This window comes from Lynx rufus, unplaced genomic scaffold, assembly GCF_022079265.1.
Source record: "Lynx rufus isolate CCGP_SWC_20201006 ecotype Redwood Valley unplaced genomic scaffold, mLynRuf1.p SCAF_7, whole genome shotgun sequence".
In the NCBI taxonomy this organism is placed as follows: domain Eukaryota; kingdom Metazoa; phylum Chordata; class Mammalia; order Carnivora; family Felidae; genus Lynx; species Lynx rufus.
The window spans coordinates 103,694,378-103,716,816 of NW_025814889.1; the positions used below are offsets into that span (position 1 = coordinate 103,694,378).

The 22,439-nt window shown below is 34.2% G+C and overlaps 1 protein-coding gene across 1 annotated transcript in view; it reads left to right on the plus strand.

Annotated features, from left to right (window-relative positions):
* Positions 1–22,439, plus strand: part of PTPRQ (protein tyrosine phosphatase receptor type Q) — a 201,205-nt gene that overhangs the window by 47,040 nt on the left and 131,726 nt on the right. The window contains exons 17-22 of the mRNA XM_047067212.1: positions 923–1,043; positions 13,971–14,131; positions 14,858–15,003; positions 19,861–20,029; positions 21,433–21,723; positions 21,985–22,260. Of these exons, the coding sequence (XP_046923168.1) occupies positions 923–1,043; positions 13,971–14,131; positions 14,858–15,003; positions 19,861–20,029; positions 21,433–21,723; positions 21,985–22,260 (1,164 nt within the window). The remainder of the gene's footprint in view (positions 1–922; positions 1,044–13,970; positions 14,132–14,857; positions 15,004–19,860; positions 20,030–21,432; positions 21,724–21,984; positions 22,261–22,439) is intronic.

The window sequence follows — 22,439 nt, forward strand, 5'->3', positions numbered from 1 at the left end:
CTAATCTATAAATTAACATTGTTCAAAGATCTGAACAAATTCTTAAAACTTCTATCAGCTACCTATGAGTTTACTTTCCATATAACTATAACAATGATAAAAATTTTAGTAATGTATACCCTTCTATTGCAAAATTGTATATTAATGCTCTAAGACATTACTGTAGTGTTACACAGGAGCTGAGAAATGCCATTCTATATGTCTTATCTAATGTAAATATAAACTTAGCTAACTAGGTTGTAGTAATTTTTGTAGAGCTTATTTAGTGCAAAATGGCTCAGGTATTTAGATCCTTCCGCTATACTGGTGGAATTAGAAGTAGACCCTAACCTGTCCATATTATTTATGTGCTGTGTTGCTTTTCTTTGTCACCATTCAATTTTGGAGACTCAGTGAACAGATTTTGATACTATTTTACAGTTTAGTGACAAACTGAAATTGAGGAATGTAGTTTTTATTTGTGAGGTCAGTCATTTTAACTGCTCTCCCTGTGTTATGCTTATCACTTTACCACTTCTTGAATGTGTGATTTTTTTTCCACTTCTTTTTATTGTTTGAGGAACACTTTTACTACATATTGTATTTATTCACCCCAGTAGTTTTATTTTTACTAGAGGATGATAATTTACCAAGATGTACTTGAACAGTAGGTGAATCACTGTGACATACCCCTTGTTCTTTTTTCTCATGAAATATTTTTTTCCATTGAATCACAGAAACAGATGTTCTAACACCACCATGCAAAATCTCTTTTTATCATCTCATTTTGAAAGTAAACAATTAGTCTCCCATGCTTGTGGGGAAAGGCACTGCACCTGATTCATTGACCAGAATGTTTATAGTGAAAATTTTGTGCATTGCTATTTTAGCCTTCTCTTATATATGTTTAATAAAATGTATTATCCTTACCCTAACTTTTCAGCTCCTGATTCTCCCCCTCAAGGCTTCTCTGTAAAACAGTTGTCTGGTGTCACGGTGAAGTTGTCATGGCAACCACCCCTGGAGCCAAATGGAATTATCCTCTATTACACAGTTTATGTCTGGTAAGAATTTTTTTCTTTTTTGGAAATAGTTCTGAGAACAAGTATTAATCTGTAACATAATAGGAATGTAGTTTTTTTATTTCAGAATGTGATGCTACATTAGGAACCTGATTATTAATAGGCTGGTTAATATGCTTTTTTTAAGAAACAAGTTTTTCCCATATTATGTAGAAGTCCAAGTATAGTCAAATAATATAATTTTTGTACACAAAAAGTATATATTAGGCATAATTATATCACACTTCTGCTCTTAAAAGCCACTGACTTATCAACTTATGTGAATACATGCATATAATTTTAAACTCAGTGTTTTACACAAAAACTCTCTATGTCACCGTCTTTTCAGGTTTCTTTGAGCAGATTAATTTCAACTAAAGTTTAACTAAAAGATATTTATTCATAAATCTGTCATTTAAGGTCCATTTTCCCATGAAATTAAAGTAGTGTATCTATTTTTTTTTCTGATCACCTTTACACTGATTGCCAATTTATTTGTCAGTTGTGAAAAAGATGAAATCCCATAGCACATCTCATGTCAATTAACAACATGGCTGTACTGCTTCATGAAAACTCAGTAGTGAGAAGCCCTCACTTTGATCTCTTGTAAGTCCTCTTAGAAAGATTTGCCAGTTATATATTTCCTAGTGGATTTTAAATATTTCAACTCAGAAAATACAATTTACACAATCCTTTATAGAACATGGGCATGTCTTAACATTTATGTTCCTGACTCGAAAGTCTAGCACTGAGAGGTTCTGATATTTGAGGAAGGCTACTCTTCTCTTTCTTAAATTAAGATTTTTCTTTCCCTAATCGCTGTTTACACCCTTTGCGTATTGCTCATTGGGGCTATACTTCCTGGGTTTTTGTTTTGGTTTTTTTTTTCATTTCCTGATTCCTAGTCCTTTTGCCTAGTGGTGGAAAAATTAAGAGTGACTTGAGAAATGTCAGTGAGAAAGAAGCAATGAAAAGAAGGTAAGCATTTTCCTCTGTAGCCCAGTTCATTTGTTTACCCATTTTTCATTACTTCATTCAACAAAATTGATAAAGTGCCTGTATACCAGTGAACAAGACACACATAAGACTCCTGCTTTCAAGGAGCTTACATTCTGAAGGGATAGCTGGGCTATATCTCATAAACAAACAGATGAGGGAAAGTTGGGGGGAAAGAGGGCTACTTTTGATGGGATGCTTGGGGAAATCCTTTCTGAAAGAGTGATATGGAGTTACAATCCTGATGACAAGAAAGAGCTTTTTGTCATGTAAAGATCTGCAAGCTAGAATTTTCCAAGAAGAAAGAGCATCAGCTGCATAGACTCTGTGAAGGAACATAATTTGTCATTTTGAAGACCAGAGAGGTCAGTGTTGCTGAGGGGTAGATACACTAATACTGAGGAGTAAGGCAGACAAAGATCACAAGCCACAATAAGGGTCTGATTTTTCATTTTAACTGTAATTAGAGTTACTGAAGAAATTTAAGCACTTTGGATACTTAAAGGAGAAAGAATTTTAGACGGAGGTGGTTAGCAAGGATACTGTAGGAGACTGTTCTGGTATTCTGGGCAATATATGATACTGCCCATGGAGGAGAGAAGTGGGTAGTTTTCTTCTACATTTAGAAGGGAGGGTTGACAGAACTTGGTGATACATTGGCTGTGGGGATAAAAAAGAGAGAGAGAGAGATGAATCAATGATGACTTTTAGATTTTTGAATCAAGGATGATGACTGAGATTTTTGACACCATTTTACCGAGTTAGATAAAAATGAAAGTGAAACAAACTAATAAAAGTGAGAATCAAGATGTTACTGGCTGGGGTTTCTGACCCACATTGTAGGGACAATCTCGTTCTTCTCTACAGTGATTGTGCTGTGTAAGTTCAGCTCCCCAGTGGTGCTATTTCTCTGCTCTTTCGAGGGTATCCCCTTTCTGTCTCACTTCCCAAGATGGATTCTAGGTGCGAAAGGGAAGGCTACTGAAAGTGGGGTCAGGGAATCTCAAGTCTGTGATATTATATGACTCATCTCACCTGGCTGTGTAGGAATCATGCTGCTGCCCACCTGCAGTCATAGCTTCTAGTTTCAAGGTTCTTATTTTCTGTTTTATCCTTGACCCAAACTCAGGATTCTTCTAGTGTCCTAGCTCTTTTAGCATGTCTGTCTCAACCTTTAGGGAGCTAGATGCTCTTACCAATCTTCAGGGGGCAGGATTGCAAAAGTGACCACTACACCCTTCCCTAGCATTGGATGATCTGCTAGAGGAGCTCTTAGATCTTGCTGATGGTGGCATGCTGAAGACAAAGAGTTCCTAAGAGGCTTGTCATGTTTCTCTTCATCCTGAGAAGGAGCAAGCCCTGCTTACTGTCATTCAAAGAGAGTTATTCATAGAGACATTAAGCCAGAGAACCTGCTCCTACAATCAGCTGGATTGTTTAAGACTGCAGAATTAGGGTGGTCAGTACATGCCACATTCTCCAAGGGAACCACACTGTGTAGTATCCTTGACTACCTGCTTCTGAAATGTTGGAAGGAAGAATGCACAATGATAAGGTGGATCTCCGGAGCCTTGGAGTTCTTTGCTATGAATTTTTAGTTGGGATGCCTCCTTTTGAGGCAAGCACATTCCAAGAGATCTACAATAGAATATTGCAGGTTGAATTCAAATCCCCTGACTTTGTACTAGAGGGAGCCAGGGACCTCATTTTAAGACAGTTGAAGTATATTCCTAGCCATAGGCTGACTCTAAAAATACTGCACACTCCCTGGTTCACAGCAAATTCACCAAAACCAGCAAATAGCCAAAAAAGCAAAGAATCAACTAGCAAGCAGTCTTAGGATTCTTGTAGGGAAAGAAATCCTTGAACCAGGGCTGCTGTATAATCTGTCAGGAACAGGTTACTGACATGTATTTTACTGTTGATTGCTTGCCTACAATCTAAAATGCTACTGAAATACATACATACATATATATACATATGTATATATATGTATGAAATACACACATATATATGTGTGTGTGTGTGTGTGTGTGTGTCTGTGTATGTATATATATATATATACATACACAGACACACACACACACATATATATATATATATATACATACACAGACACACACAGATACACACACACACATACACATACATACATACATACATACATACTGGGAAGGCAGTACCTTAGCCTCTCCATTCACAAAGTTCTACTTCAAAAAATAAGACACTCTGAAATCAAAGTAGCCATGAGAATCATGATAACCTCACTGGTTTCATAATCCAGAGGCAAGGTTTAACTGCAACTGCCCACAGCCTATTTTGAGGAAGGTGTCCTTGTGAAAAATGAACTTGGAGTCCAATTGTGGGAAAGTGGCCACTTTGCCCTGCCTTGGTCAGTTAAAGGGCCGTTGGGTGACCTTCCAAGTGCCTGAGTGTGTATGTAACTTTTTGGGCGGCCAAGCCTCATAAAGCTGTTGGAATGAATATGTGAATCTTTTTAAGTGCTAGAATAAAGATTTTTTTTGAAGATGTGTAAATTTAGTAAAACTTCAAAGATATTTAATAATTTGAAATCAGAGGAATAAATTCTTAATATATTAACTCTAGAAACCTAGAAGTTTCAGAAATTAGATTTCAAAGGATATAGGAACAACTCCTTATAGAAGCTTTTAATGTTACATTTTTGTTGTTGTTGTTAAACTGGGACTTGGAATGCTTTTAGAGACATGGGTTTGGATTCTGGCCCTGCCACTCAGTTATCTGCGTGATTCTCTTAAAATACTGTATAAATGGTGGTATCATTATTAGCAAAGTTCCTATTTCAGGGGTTCACATTTTTCTCTTCTCAGTTTCCATTATTTTGGCTTTCTAGTAATTACCAAACTCTTTTGAAAGCAACATCTTTATTTAGGGGCACCTTGGTGGCTTAGTCGGTTGAGTGTTTGACTATTTCGGGTCTGGTCATGATCTCACAGTTTGTGAGTTCGAGCCCCATATCGAGCTCTGTGCTGACAGTGTGGAGCCTGCTTGGGATTCTCTTTCTCTCCCTCTCTCTATGCCCTTCCCTCCACTCATGCTCACTCTCTCCCTCCCCCCCCAAATAAATAAAGACTAAAAAAAAAAATAAAAACATCTTTGGATGTTTGCTATTTTCAGTATATCTACAAAATACAGACTGCCTATTTTATTTTATTATACTGAGTGACTTCTCTCTTTTTCATGAATATTCTTTACAAAATAGCTCTACAAGGCGAAGGTTAATGTGCAGGCATTTTATAACCACTACTGTGTGAGTAACATTTGATTTGTAGATGCTGTGCTCAGAAATCTGCTTTAAAATGACATTTCCTTTTAAAGTCTGTTTTATGAAATAACTTTTATCATTTATCCAGATGGTAAAGTAGCATTTTTTCCCTCAGTTACATTGATAAATTATGCTTATTTGTATTTAAGTGATAAACAATCTTTGCATTGCTAGAGCAACCACCATTAAATAAATGAATTCCTGTTAGAGCAGTTATCTTATTCTTTTAATACACTTTGGACTGAGGTGTAATATTGTAGCAAACTGATACAAAGTTTATTTATTTACTTTACATAGACCTTCCTTCCCTTGCAATAGGGTTACATCCTGATAAACTCATCGTAAATTGAAAATATCATGAAGTCAAAAATGCACTTAGTACACGTAACCTGCAGAACATCACAGCTCAGCCCAGCCCACCTTAAATGTGTTCAGAACACTTACATTGCCTACAGTTGGGCATAATCATCTAGCACAGGCCTACTTTCTAGTAAATGTTGAATATATCATGTAATTTCTTGAATACTTAACGGAAAAAGAATGGTGGTGTGGGTGCAGAATGGTTGTAAGTGCCTTGGTTGTTGATCCTTGTATTCACGGAGCTGACGAGGAACTGTGGCTTGCTGTCTCTGCCCAGCAGCATGAAAGAGGATCATACTGCCTATGGCTGGCCTGAGAAAAGGTCAAGATTTAAAATTTCAAGTACACTTTCTGCTGAATGTGTATTGCTCTTAAACTATCACAAAATGGAAAACATCCTAAATGGAAATGTTATAAGTTGGGAACCATCTGTAGTTGAGTTCAGCCTGGATTTGTTTAGTAATTTTTCTTCCATATAGTTAGTAAAATTTAACAATAGTTTTCTTTTTTTGTTTATAAAGCTTCTAAGTGAATGCCTTATCAGGTATAGCTAAAAGACTGGAGTGAAAGTAATGCTGTAAATTCTAGCTTATACACAAATCTTGGCTTTTAAGTGTTTTTCATTTTCTTAGTAGTAATTCTGAGAAGTAATTCTGAGTCAGTCAGCCTGACAAATGTTTATTAAACTCTGTGGGGAGATAAAAATACATATATAATTTTAAAATGATTGTAGACTAATTGGAGATAAAATATGTGTATGAAATAATTCTAAAAATACTTTCTAAATAATATATTAGGAGGTCACAACAATTCTAATGCAGCGTTTTGTTAGATGTCATTGGTCGAATAATTTCCCCCATATCATAAAGCCTTACCTTTGGAAATAGCCTTCTATATGCTAAAAGTTTGCTAAGTTCTGTTTTTTCCTGTTTTCTAAAATATTTTTACCCTACTTAAATGATCTGCTTGAGAATACAAGAGAGATCAATAATCCGAATGGGAAGGTTGTAAAGATAGGTTGATAAACAAGGAGATCATCTCAGTGGAAACAGTACAGTAGTCTCCCCTTGCCTGTGGTTTTGCTTTCTACAATGTCACTTATCCACAGTCAACTGTGGCCTGGAAGTAGATGATCTTCCTGACAGATCACGAGGTCAGTAATAGCCTAATGGTACAACACAATGCCTACATCATTCACTTCACTTCATCCCATCCCGTAGGCGTTTTATCATCTCACATCATCACAAAAATAAGGGTGAGTACAGTACAATTAGATATTTTAAGAGAGAAGCCACATTCACATAACTTTATTATACTATAAAGTTAATAAATTAATAAATTTTGAATAGAATTCTGCCAGCATTTCAAAATTAATAGATACCTAATGAAACTTCAGATTCCTTTGTTTCTTATAGAAATCAGGATAGTTTGCCATATTGCCCATGATGAAAATCAGCTGGAGTGGAATAGAAGGTGTCTTTAGATGGAGTGTTTGCTTGGCAATTTACTACAGTTCCCACCACACCCTATTTCAAATCCAGTCTTCTTAGTCATTGATTTTGCTTGTGTGGATCTTGAGTTCTTACACCTTCAGTTTAGGGGTCTTATAATCACTCTTGTGATATGTACACATCTGGGAGAAATTGTGATTTGCTTGCATTAGAGATTTGGGGAACGAAACATCTTGGAGAGCTAGACAAAAGGGCTCAAAAGGGATAGTGTAGAAGTTAGCATTTTGGGACAAATGTTTTTGGTTTTTTACTTATTTATTTTTCATAACAATACCATAAGGGGAATATTATCCCCATTTTGTAGGTACAGAAACTGACTTTTGAGGTAAAGGGTTATTTAAATTTACAGAGCTAGAAGATGACAATCAGAATTCATACGTAGGTCTGTCTTATTCCCAAATCATGCTTTTCTCAAATCACTAGGAATAAGTGTTATAATTGGCATTTGTTCTAAATACTCAGCTGTGTACTTACAGGATTAGGGAAATCTTAGTTTGGTAAAAATACTTGTGATAAACACTTATGGGGTTATAAAAAATTAAGCTTTGTGCATTAACTCATATGGGTAATTTCTACCAAAAAAATCACTATCTTCTTATTGGTGTGCATTAGTTGAACTATATTCATTGTGATAAAATAAGTATATTGTTTCATGTGTAAACCATTTGGATTACTGATCTCTGCAGTTTAAGTAGTATATGGACAAAGTAGAGCTTGTTCAAGAAGTGATGCAGATGGTGGAAATACTCAGGATCAAGGCATGTGAGAAATTGCCTGAAGAATGGGACAAGGTATTAGTTAAGACTCTTAGTTTCAAGTGACTAAACTCAACCTAAATTAGCTTAGGCAAAAATGAAAATTTATTGACACATAGCTGAAAAGTCCAGGGTGTAACTGGATGTAGGAGCTCAAATAATTTCACTAGATATGGTTAACAGTAAGAAGCTTGTGTGGACAACAGCAAGATCACCCTGTATCTTGAATATGTCTATTTATGGAGAGAATATGTATCTCAATATTGAAAGGGATTTTAAAGTTATATTTTAACCACATACCCAAAGATCATACTGCTGGAGAAAATACTCCAAGGACTTTCCACACCTCTTAGAATAAAATCCAAATTTCTTATTATGGCCTGAGGAATTGCATCCACTCTCAAGGAATGAGATCTTTCTCCTTCAGCTCAAGCACAATCCCTCCTCCTGTCTTCTGGACCTTAATTCCTTGTGTCTTCTCCAAGATCGTGGTTTATAAATAGTTCTGCAGCTTCAACCTCATTCTCTTTAATGGCTTTTTCCCTTTATCTTATAAATGTGTCTTTTCTGCTAAAGGCAAACAAGACAAAATCAAAGCAAATCAATCAGCCAACCAAATGACAATGAGAACAACAGCAACAACAAATAAATACCCTACTTTGACTCTGACTTTCTCTGAAACTCTGGAAAAGCTTTAGCATCATAGAATATGATGCTTTTCTAGCTTGGGGTTATTTAACACATAATTTCTAATCTGTTGGTACTACTCAGCTATGCAGAAGTACTGTTCTAGAGTAAGTTGCAACACAGAAGAGTGGTTTCCTTATAGTGAGAAAATTAGTGAAAATCATTTGTTCGTATGAGGAAGAGAATATTTGAGAGAGTCAAGTAAGTGGATGTTGAAATTATTTTTGTAAGTGTTATTTAATGAGTGAAATGATTAATCTAGAATATTTAGATGATGGCAGATTATAACTTTGAATATAAATACATAGGAATGAACAAGGATGTGTCATCAGGTTAGATTACCCACATGGAACAAAATATCAAATGATGAAGATTAGAATTAAGACCCTGACCTTTCAGAGGGTCTCAAATCTTGTGTAGAAAACCTTTTATGTTCACACTTAGGGAAATGGGGGAATTGGTTTCAGTCTTCCCAGGTGGTTTGGTATTCAAGATTCCTTCAAGATTCCTTCTTAGCAGTTGCTGCTTAGTGTGATCTTGATGTGATAAGAGATGAGTAAAGAAAGTGCTAAACGAGACCAGAGAAACTGCTTTTATACTCTAGAATTTCCTTCATGCCCTAGATGTCACAATGTGGTCTGTCTTTTGATAAAAAAAATCATAAATTACTTAGGAAATAACTTCATTTTAAAGACGCTATTAATCCCATCCCAAGACATTTTCTTGTTGTTACCAGTGAGTGTACACAGAAAAACTGTATCCTACATTTATTCAGAGTTGTTTCAAGGTCATTCAAATAATTTCGATCTCTCAAATTCAAGAAAGCTTTTAAAATGTTCTAAGAAGTTTCTTTTTTCAAATTTTATTTTATTTCTAGTGTAGATAGCATACAGTGTTTTTAGTTTCAGTTGCACAACATAGTAATTCAACAATTCTATACATGATTCAGTGCTCATCATGATAAGTGTACTCTTAATCCCCTTCACTTTTTTTTTTTTTTTTTTTACCTATATTTCCACTTGCCTTCCCTCTGGTAACCATCAATTTATTGTCTATAGTTATGAGTCTGGGGTTTTCTGGTTTGGGTTTTGGGTTTTTTGGGGTTTTTTGGGGGGTTTATCATTTTTTTCAAGCTTTAAAAAAATTCTAGCTAGAAAAATGTTCTAATAAATTTCTAGTATTAAATCAGTAAAATGAATGCACTGAGAACTCCCCTCAAGTTTTTTCCTCAGTTTGAAAATTGACCCTGGCTAGGAGGTTTGCCTGATGTTGAAAGTTATCTATTTTAGAGTATAAGTATTGTTGACATTTATATTCCTTCCATTTATACACAGTTTATAATTTTGAATATGTAAGATTTAGACCTATGTTGTCAGGGAGGCTTCCTTTCTTTTCCCCCCACCTCACTCAACTCCCTATTCTTCTCTCAAACCTTACAAACTAGCTTTCTGGTCAACAATTTCCTGCACCTTTGGGAGATATGTTGTATTCTCCTTTTCTAGATGTTACCAATAATTAAATTTTACTGGCTTAATTTTTTTGTTCATCTCTTTTTCTTTGCTGTTAGCCACTGGTGGGGCAGGGTGGAGATGGTGTTGTCATTGTCATTAAAGGGATCACGTTTTTATTAATGAAAGGTTTTATAATTATTTACTGTTTTGTCTGTTTTGAGGATAGGGGCTGAATCTTACTCATATTTGTGTCTAACATAGTTCCCGCATAAAGTAGATACTCAATAAATTTTGTTGGATATTGATGGCATACATATCATCTCTAAATTGAGAGGGGCTAGGAAGGTATCTGTGCATCTTTGTTTGGAGCACTATCTAAAAGGACAGTGCCTTTCTAGGGGCACCTGGATGGCTCAGTTGAGCGTCCAACTTTGGCTCAGGTCATAATCTTGCAGTTTGTGAGTTTGAGCCCAGCATCAGGGTCTGTGCTGACACCTCAGAGCCTGAAGCCTGCTTCGGATTCTGTGTCCCCCCCCCCCCACCACCCCTTAGCCCCTCCTCTGCTCACACTCTTTCTCTCTCAAAACTAAATAAATATTAAAAACTTTTTTAAAAAGAATAGTGCCTTTCTACTCTAACATATATTCTCCATTTAAGACACTACAATAAAATCTAGAAAAGAAAGTGCATACGTTATGCAAAAAAAGGGCCACAAATGACCAATATACATATAAAAGATATTCTGTCTCACAAATGGTTAGGGATTTGCAGATTAAAAATATTTTTTGAGTCAAGTTTGCAGTAATTAAGATTAATATCCAGACTAGTAATGAGAGTTTGCCAAAGGTGTGCTCTCACACATTGTTGTGGTTCTGCTCTCACCCATTGTTGTGGTTCTAAATTATAATAATTTATAATTTGGAACAGAAACAACTTTTAGAACAGTAATCATTAAAATTAAAAAAAATCAACCCATTTGATGTAATAATTACACCACTGGGAATTTAACCTACAGAAATCCAAGGACCGTTATGAAAAGATATTTGTATAAGAATGATTGCTGTGTCACAGTTAGTAACTAAAAGAGGGGTGGGAAGCAACCTAAGTGTTAATTTTACAGCAGAATGGCTGAATAACTATGATACATCCAAATTAGGCAATTACAAAAAAATAATGATGTAGATCATTGTCATCACATAAGTAAAGCAAAACAAGGTCAAGATACAGAAGAACATACACTTTTATAAATGAAAATAAAACACTCTAATGGAACGTATAATATCCCTATTACAGTATTTCAAAGTAATACGGACAAAACAGATCTTTAAACTACACCAGTTAAAACCAAAAGATTATAGCAGTGTCAAACGTAGGCCTTCTCATGCATGGAGGGAGTGACTCATCAGAGCTGGAGGGTTGCTCACAGAGATGGCTGTTCTCTGTTCTCTGAAGATTTATGCGTCTTTCCTTCAATCTGGCAACTGCATAAGAGCAAGGAAGAGGGAGTCAGATCCTTAGAGACAGCAACACCTCTCTCTCTTTCCCCTTCCTAGTTCTCAGTTACGTAGCAAACTATCTCTTATCTAAGTTATGTTATGAACTTGGATCAGAAATGAAATTTCAGTTGACGTTTATTTATGCTCAGATTTTTCTTTTTACCTTAGTCATTAAAATAGCGACAATCCTAGACTACAAAAGAAGAACAAGCCCCAAACAGACAAGAACATTATCAGTATCTGAAAATTTTATTAGTACTATTTTGTCTTGAGGTAAACCAGGGTAGGTGTAGAAACCATATCTGTACATGCAGAGGTGGATTATTGACTTTGTTATTCAGACAGTTTACAAAGACTATCTTCTTACTGAAATACCTGGGTATGTGAGACAAAATTTGCTTTTGATCTGCCTTTTCCAGGTAATTGCCTTGATTCTAAATTATCTATGGAATGTAATCAGGGTTTTTCTTATTGTAGGCAGACACTTATCTGCAGTCAGAGCAAGAAGGTAGTGATGCAAGGCATCAGATAGCATTGAAAAATATGCTTGAAAAGGAATTTTAAAAATAGATATGGTGCAATTAGATCACTTTAGCTAATTTCACAGTTTTAGAGATCTGAATTGGATTAACCATATTGCAGTGTTCTAATGACCTGTGACCAATGACAGGGGTAAGGAATTGGGTAAAGTTTCTATGACAAAGCGTCTTTCTCTGAGACTAACAGCCACAGCCTTAAGTTCTAAAAGCCCCCTCCTGGGTCTCAGTGAAGTCTCTACTGCTTCTGAGAGAAGCTATCTGAAGAAACTGTTTCAAATTGCTGAATAGCTTTGCTAATCCTGCTGGTCTACAATCACAGATTCTGAATTCATATTTTTCTCACTATGGTAAGCTTTCTGATTATTTTTCAGATAACCATACCTATATTTGGAGTGAATTGACACTTTTGTAATCGTTAAACCATGGCTGAAATGTATGTGTCTTTGTGGATACCCTTAGTTCACTTATAATCTATTATTCCTCTTAATGATTCAAGAATTCCAATATTTCAGTGGCAAAGAAAGAGCATCTTATATTCAGAGGAAATACCCATTTACTTCTTGGGTGCCATGTGATACTAAAGAAGGAAAAAATAGGATTGCATGAGATTGGTACACTTTTGCTGTAATGTTGATCATATTCCCTTAAATTCTTTCACAATTAACTTTATTGGTCTAAAATCTAATTTTTTTAAATGCAGTTTTCAGTACGACTATGTACATATTCATTCTTTAATTTAGATTCTAACCTATACATAATTCAAAACTATAGAAACTATACGAGCATGACTGAAATAAAATAATTGCAGTATCATATTACTTAGCAACATTTTGTCATTTAGCCTTTTTTCCCTCCTTGAGATTTTAGTATTTACTTGAAGAATTTTTTTTAATTTTTTTTTTAATGTTTACTTATTTTTGAGAGAGACAGAGACAGAATGTGAGTGGGTTAGGGGCAGAGAGACAGGGAGACACAGAATCTGAAGCAGGCTCCAGGCTCTGAGCTGTCAGCCCAGAGCCTGACGTGGGGCTCGAACTCATGAGCTGTGAGATCATGACCTGAGCCAAAGTCGGACACTCAACCAACTGAGCCACCCAGGCGACCTGAAGAGATTTTAATAATCAACATTTTTTTGTGTTTTCTGGAATGGCATTTTAAATACTTTTCAGATTTTAATTGGATGAGAGATGTGAGCTCTACCTTTTCCTTTTCTGTATGTTATACATAGATTATTTTCAATTTGTTTCCAGTTACTACATAATTTCATACATAATACATAATTAATTTAGAAATTAATAAAGGGTAATTAATTACTATAATTAGTAAAGAATAACACACAGGTTTGCTATTTTATATACTACTACTTAGATATTTACTATTTGAATTTCTCTGAGGTAAATATTACTTTTGTACGATGTATGAAAAATGAATTTGTTTGACAAAGGGTATATATAAGATGTCACCAACACTTAAAAAGAACATATATTTGAACAAGTAAAACATGGGTATGAAAAGGAATGCTGTAATTAGTTGTACCACACAGTATTCCTAGAGATCTATTAAAATCAGTCCAAGTAACTTCTAATATGAACAACTTATTAACACTTGATTGAATTACTCAGTATACTTGAAAACCAAAAAAATTATTTATTGAATTATTCTTAATTTCACCCTGTTTAGCATTTCAGGATAAGTGGTGTCTTTATCCTATTAGTCTGGATTAATACATTTGTGTGCATTAATGTTGCTTATTTTTAATATACTTGTGCTCAAAATGTGTATGTAATGTTTAATTTAATAGTCAATTATACAGATTTTTTTTTTCTCACAGGGATTGGTCATCATTAAAAACTATTAATGTAACTGAAACATCATTAGAATTTTCAGATTTGGACTATAATGTTGAATATAGTGCTTATGTAACAGCTAGCACAAGGTTTGGTGATGGGAAAATGAGAAGCAGTATCATTAACTTTCGAACACCCGAGGGAGGTGAGTTCTTTTGCATGTAGGCCAAGTAAAAAAATATCCTACGCAAAAAAAAAAAAAAAAAAAGTATTAAATATCAAAATGTATTACTAAGCCTAATATCTGTCATCATGTTGGAAGCGAAATTGCTTTTTGGTCACTTCCTAGCTGTGTGATGCTGGGAAAATAATTTCTCTGTGCCTCAGTTTCCTATCTATATTATGGAAACAATACATTACCTACTTAACAAGGTCCTTATGAGGATTAAATGAGTTTATATTTGTAAATACACTGGGTATAGAACTTGACACTTAGTATTTTCTGTATTTGTTAAATGAAACAAAATAACATGCATGAAGTCATCTCACTGTCTTTGTTCTCTATTATTCGAATTCAAGATTCTAAGTTAAATAAGAATTTCATATTATGTGTTTTATATTGGAAACTTGTTACAAGGTTGTTTTCCAATACAGGGCAGTGGCATGTTTTAGAAGGAGGTAGTGTTTTACTTTCTTTAGTAAGAAATCTATCTGTCCTCTGCTTGGATTTTGCTATGATACGGTATTAGAGAGATGGCCCAATGAGCCTTGTGGATTTCAATTCTGACCTCTCATTAGATGTTATACCTAATTTAAGTTTTCTTTTGAAAAACAGTGGTTATTGCTTATCAAAGACAGGTAAAATTTAGAACATTGCAGACATTCTTTAGAGCCACAGGTGCAGTTTTTTGTTCAATTGTTTGTTTTATAGCACCAAGTGATCCTCCCAAAGATGTTCGTTATGCAAATCTCAGTTCTTCATCAATAATGCTCTTTTGGATGCCTCCTTCAAAACCTAATGGGGTTATTCAATATTATTCTGTTTATTACAGAAATACTTCAGGTACTTTTGTGCAGGTAAGACTTGAGTTTTCTTCTAGTTAGTTCTTTATTTATATCTTTCAGTTTTATTGATGATGATACAGACTTGGCATGGTAGAAAAACCATTTCTCTTACACTGATAATTATGAATAGACATTTCATAAAACTTTCATTGAAACTGAAAAAATATGGTGGGGAAATGTCAGATACATTTTAACCTATCTGTGCATATTCACACATTTCCATGTCAGCCTCAAACATATTATAAACAATGAAGATGTGACCTATTTAAATTTCTGTGTATAAATATGGTCCTCAATTCCACTTCTTCAAGAAGGGTTCTCTAAAGAGTTGATGATTTAATTTACCCTCATTTCTCAGCTAAAAAAAATTTCCCTTTTGTTTGCATACAATATAAATAGTTTTAATGTTTGGATGTGTTTGCATATTTTTCTTCAATTTTAACAATTTTTAACTGCTAGCTGAAGGGATTTTGTTGTTGTTATTTGGTATCACATGTAATAAAATCACTAGGAATGTGGTTATTTCACTTGAGGTATGCAGGGTTTTAAGGTCATACAGTTTGCAGATGGGCACTTTCTGATGTGAATAATGATGGTTATGAAAATAGCTAAAATGCATTTTGTTTAGAGAAATATTTTCAGTTTACTCAATAGAAATCCTTTATTTATCCAAACTAAATATTTAACAGAACTCTAACATATGAAAACGATAAAATTGGAATGGTTATGATTGAATCAGGAATGGAGAGATTTGGAATATAATTTGGAAAAAGCTAATTTTGAAGAAAGGCTACAATTTACAGAACACGTACCTTAATAGAAACTGTTGACTGCCTGTTGATTATAACACTGTCCATTCTTACTTCTTTGTATCTTTTTAAGCAGCTGAAGAATAGAGAAAAGTCTTAGTAATTTTGGGCTGTCCAGCTCTATTTGTGACTGACGACATTAATATAGCCATGGGAGTTAGTTCTTGGGATCAACAATCTCAGGAAATAAAGCATTACTGTATTGAATTATTTGCTTTACTGTATCTATGCTGCAGCTTAGGCTGATGAATGGGGTCAGAGCAGAATTTTGCCAGTAGTCTCAAGACTACTGAGCAGTGAGTAAGAGAAAGTCAAGGTTGGTTTAGTTTTTACATTCTGCTCAAGACCCTCTAAGGATGGGCTTGAATAAGTGTGACTACTTAAAACTTAATGCCAAAAGAAAAACTACTTTATACAAGACATGAAGATATAGATATATATGTAGTTATAGATGTATATTTTTTTTTTAATTTTTTTTTTCTTTCAACGTTTTTATTTATTTTTGGGACAGAGAGAGACAGAGCATGAACGGGGGAGGGGCAGAGAGAGAGGGAGACACAGAATCGGAAACAGGCTCCAGGCTCCGAGCCATCAGCCCAGAGCCTGACGCGGGGCTCGAACTCGCAGACCGCGAGATCGTGACCTGGCTGAAGTCGGACGCTTAACCGACTGCGCCACCCAGGCGCCCCATAGATGTATATTTTTATAACAATGCCTTAGGAGCAGAAGGAGAAAGGAGGATCCTTTTTTTTTTCCCCTTTCTGTGTACATTAAGCAACTTTTGCTATTCCTTTTTGTTCTGCTCTATTTTGAGAAAAGAAATGGGATTTGTATGCAATTTATTATAATTTTTTTTTACCACAGTGTTGTTTACAATTTTAAAAATGTGTTGGGGCGCCTGGGTGGCGCAGTCGGTTAAGCGTCCGACTTCAGCCAGGTCACGATCTCGCGGTCCGTGAGTTTGAGCCCCGCGTCAGGCTCTGGGCTGATGGCTCGGAGCCTGGAGCCTGTTTCTGATTCTGTGTCTCCCTCTCTCTCTGCCCCTCCCCCGTTCATGCTCTGTCTCTCTCTGTCCCAAAAATAAATAAACGTTGAAAAAAAAAATTAAAAAAAAATGTGTCATTATGTCATGGAGGCCATTCAAAATGCAGATTTCTTCTTTCACACATTTAACAAAAATACTGCAAAGGGGTGGTGTCTGTATCTGAATCTTAGCAAAGGTTTTTGCCTGGGTACAATTTACTTTATGACCTATATACACAATTCTATTTTGGTTCTCTTTGTCCACACTTAAATAATGAAGTATAAACATCTAACTATGGTTTCAAACCTATTTACAATTCATCTAACTTAGAAAACGTAATCTTTTATTAAATAATCTTAAGAATGCTTTTATGTGTGACAGCTGCTAGAGAGCACAGGCTAATGATGTGAAGATACTTCTCATATTGCGTGAAGTTCATCTGTGCTTTAATTTATTCCTCAAGTTAATGTTAAATACAGCATCTTTGCTAACTGATTTTCTATTTTGGGTTGGAAGAGTGGAATAAACCCTCAAAATGAACATTGTATAGCAGAATAAGTGTGTAGCTTTTTTCTTCCTCCTTCTCTTTCTTTTCTTTCCCACAGAACTTTGTAGAATAACCTCATGCATGGTATATCACATTTTGCTAACCATTCTTGGTATCTGCTTACTTGTCCTAGCTCCCTATGCTATAGCAAATAACTTGAAGAAAAGGATCACGTGACACTTACCATTCCATCCCCCAAAGTCCTCTGGTACTATATCATACATAGGTTCAATGCTCAATAAATATTTTTAGTTGAAAGAACGTACCAACATTATTTTTGATACTTAGTTATAATTTTGGAGCATTTGAGTTTGTGGGAAAGTGATTTTTCCTTCTTCTGACCTTGGGGAATTTAATCTCTCTGCTACCATTGTTCTTCCTTCAATTGTTGCACATTGTGTTTAGTATAGTGTATTAATTCTACTACATTTTCACTTTTACCCACTTATGTCATATCTCCTCCTGTGCCTGACATAGTGTCTTATTATATTTAAAAAATGCTAATGAATACTGGTTGATTAATCAAATTTGAAAGCTTTTACTAAATAACTTCTGACTGCATTTATATATACAGAGTAGCAAGTCTTAATTACATAATTTGAGCTGAAAAAAAATTTTTTCCAAAAATAAATAAATGACTGAAATAATCATCTGGATAATTGATCTAATTCCAAATTTGGTACATGTCTATGCATGATAAGTCACACACTCATCAGGAATGGCTACTGGGTGATTCAAAATAATTCATTTCTAAATAGTCATCAAGGTGATAGGTAATCAGAATAAATTCAATAACAAAGAAAAAATAAAATTTACACCAAAAAGCTACATTAGTATATTTTTTCATTACATCCTCATGACTTACTTATTTTATAACTGGAGGTCTATACCTTTTGATCACCTTCACCTATTTTGCCCACCCCCTCTCACCCTGCACCTCTGGCAAACACAAATCTGTTCTTTGTATCTGTGAGTTCAGGTTTTGGGGTTTATGTGTGTTTTAGATTCCACATATAAGTGGGATCATATGGTATTTGTCTTTCTCTGTCAGACATATTTCTGTCAGCATTATGACCTCAAAGTTCATCCTCATTGCAAATGGCAGGATTTCCTTCTTTTTAAATGGCTAAATAATTAATTATGCTAATATTTTAAGAGACACTTTATGTAAAACAATTATTCCCTGTGTAAGATAGATGTGTTGAAAGATAATTCAAGTTTACAGATCATATTTTGTGTGAGATTGTTACATTGTTTTAACTTATCTGTTCCTGAATAAGCAGCCACAAAATTGAGGTAGATCTTTTATTACACTCATTCTTCCCCTCCTCTCCGCCAAATACTGGCAAAAGAACCACAAAACTTTGCTGAATTTAATTTTTTGATGCATTATAGAACCATCCTAACTGTAAACTTTAGTCAAATTAATTACCCTGAGTTTTTCATTTAAATGAACTAATTACCATTTATTGTTTTTTATTTGTGTGCTAGATATGATATTGTTTTATGTGTTTCATATCATCCTCAAAATCTCTCTGTGAAGTAGAAATAATTAGTCCCATTTTATAGTTGAGGAAAGAGAATCTGAGTTTAGATGGTTTATTGAGGGCTACTCTGCTAGAATTGAAGTTAGGTTTATAAGATGCTTAAAACTTTGTATGTTTTGGAATGATTGAGCTTTCTTGGTGTAGATGGGCATTATTATATTATTAAATTAATAATATGGACATCCATACTATTAGTATGGATTTATTCATACTAATTGCTTACATAATTTTAAGTATATTTTCCTTTATTTTATTACTGGTTTTGTTTGCTATGTGTTTTGTATTTAAAATATGATCAGAAAGAAAATGATTGCATAAATAAATTCCCTAATCATCAATAAATGCTTTAGGACAAATATAACTAGGAATCAGGCAAAATTTTTTTAAATTGCTCTTACTCTGCATTTAATAAAGAGAATGCATCTAGCTGACTTCCCATTTCTCCCCATGATTGTAGAAAAAAAAGCCCCATTAAAGATGAATAATAACCATTTGAGTTCAGAGAAAGTGGTGAACACTTTAATAATTTCTTCATCATTAATAGGAAGAAAAAGATCAAAGTTTTTATAATATTCATAAAATATAGGGTCAATGTTTTGAAAACTACTTGAAAGTTTTATAATGAAAACTGACACTGCTCAGCACCTTGGAGCGCTTTCAGTTGGCTACTGGACCTTCTCCATAAGCTGGAAGTTTCTGCTCTTTCCTATTCTGTATGTTAATTTTATGATAAAAACAATACCATCTATTCCTCTTTTAGTACAAACATATTTCCAGTTTAATTATTGCACTAATCAATTTACATTGATTTTTTTCAAAAATTGACATTTTAAAATAATAAGGGATGGCCAATTCATGGATAATAATTATTTTGAAATTACTTGAAATTACGTATACTAAAACTACATTCTGAACAATTAAAACAATATGTTTATTTTTCAGAATTTTACACTCCATGAAGTAACCAATGACTTTGACAATATGACCGTATCTGCAGTAATAGATAAACTGGCAATATTCAGCTACTATACATTTTGGGTAACAGCAAGTACCTCAGTTGGAAATGGGAATAAAAGCAGTGACATAGTTCAAGTATACACAGATCAAGACAGTATGTAAACAAAAAGCATTTATTAATTTTTAAAAGGTTTAATTTAACACTTTATTTTAGAACATTTTCTATTTGTATATATTACTAGTAAATTCTGTGATTTATTTAGGCACATTTAACTAGTCATTATAGAAGTTTGGAAATGCATTTAATATAACTGTAAAACTATTATAATAATAACAGCCTTTTCTATTTATGGAAACTGCTACCATTCATGAACTTTCTGTCACTTTTATTGCTTCAAAAGATGTCACAGCCGTCCAGTTGTAAGCATGAAAAATTCTGTTGCATACGTCGATGGGTGCTTATCCATTTGCTTTAATCTAACACCTTTTTTTGTTTTAATCTAGCAACTCCTTTCCATTTCAGCCTTTAAATCCACACAGGACTCCATACAGCATCTTTGTTCTTATTATGTTTTTGACTAATATACTCGGAATATCTTTACTTTTTTAACTCTAGAAGTTTCTTGTATGCAGCTTCAGAAGTATCCTGTTTGTGCTGAGTATTCAGAAAACTATAATGATTGAGGCATTTGATGTTTTAGGTTTCAGCTTCAAGAATACAATGATCCATAAATCATTGCCTATTTCTTCTTGTGGTTGTTTCTGGAGTCCATTTATTTCTTAAGGACTAGTCTTTTACTGAGAAATGGTATTGACCTAAACTGCTGAGAATAAGATTCTGTGTTTATTGTCTGAAGATTGCAAATCGACAGACACGATAAGTATGAGTGAATGCTTTTGTTGTTGAACAATCTTTTAAATAGTTTACACATTGATCAACAGGGTAAGATGATAAAAAACGTGAAAATATGTGCTTGCAGAGTCTTTAACAAAGTATTTCAGTGCAGTATGTAGTCAATATCATTTCAGGCATTCTTTAAATGTGGATATCTCCCCATATTTTCAGCAATCTATAAATGTTATCAGTGACTGTTGTAGCACCATGAATAATAAACACTTATTGTGCACTGTTCCAGGTGAGAGGTCCTAGATCTGATATATATACAGTAATGATAATCTTTAGAAGAAAGAAACTGAAAATATTGTTTAGATAATATAAATGATCAAAATATTTAAATATCTGAGTATACATACACAGACATACATGTATATGTACACGGATAATCACCACGTTGTAGGAAAGAAAAGAGAATATCATATAAAGCAATTCTAACACATATTAAAAATGACAGGGTTTGTATTTTGAATCATTTTTAATATAATTATTTTGTAATGATATTTTGTAATAGGTGATATTTACTACATCTGCATTTAAACAATGTAAGAGCTAATGATGTAATAGATGCCATTTCAACAGTTATCCTCAGCTTGTGAATTTACCTAAATTTTATATAGGGTGACTGATAATTTTTATATTTTGCACATTACCTACCATAGTACCCGAAGGGTTTGTTGGAAACCTAACTTACGAGTCCATTTCATCAACTGCAATAAATGTAAGCTGGAGCCCACCATCTCATCCAAATGGTCTAGTCTTCTACTATGTTTCTCTGAGCTTACAGCAGACTCCTCGCCACGTGAGACCACTTCTTGTGACATATGAGAGAAGTATATATTTTGATAATCTGGAAAAATATACTGATTATATATTAAAAATCACTCCATCAACAGAAAAGGGATTCTCTGATACCTATACTGCCCAGCTACACATCAAAACTGAAGAAGATGGTAGGCTGGACCCTTTTATTGCCTATTAAGCAGATTGCTGGTGTTCTCTTCTTTACATAGCTTTCTGATAGAAAACGTTATTTTTATAACTGTATAGAGACTGCTTGTTCTCAAGTAGTTAGCCTTTCAATAAACATAATAAGCTCTGTTTTTTAAAATTAAAATAATTACTGCTAATGAAATTATGTCCCACTATTATTAAAGCCTCTTCTTTTTAATGCTAATTCACTTTTCATTTAATATTCTTTTTTTCTTTTATAGTCCCAGAAACTTCACCAATAATCAACACTTTTAAAAACCTTTCCTCTACCTCAGTTCTCTTATCATGGGATCCCCCAGTAAAACCAAATGGTGCAATAATAAGTTATGATTTAACTTTACAAGGACCAAATGAAAATAATTCTTTCATTACTTCTGATAACTATCTAATACTGGAAGAACTTTCACCATTTACATTATATAGTTTTTTTGCTGCCGCAAGAACTATAAAAGGACTTGGTCCTTCCAGTACTCTTTTCTTTTACACAGATGAGTCAGGTAAGCCTGAATCCATAACTCTTCAAATGATTTCACTGTTGCAGCCTTGCTCTCTCTTTTTAAGGAACAGCGTGGAAAATGAAAAGATATTCAGTTATCTATTTGTAACAGGCTTACAACTATTCATCTACTTTGCTGAACATTTTTTTTTAATTCAAGCCTTAGAACAAAGTGCTTGT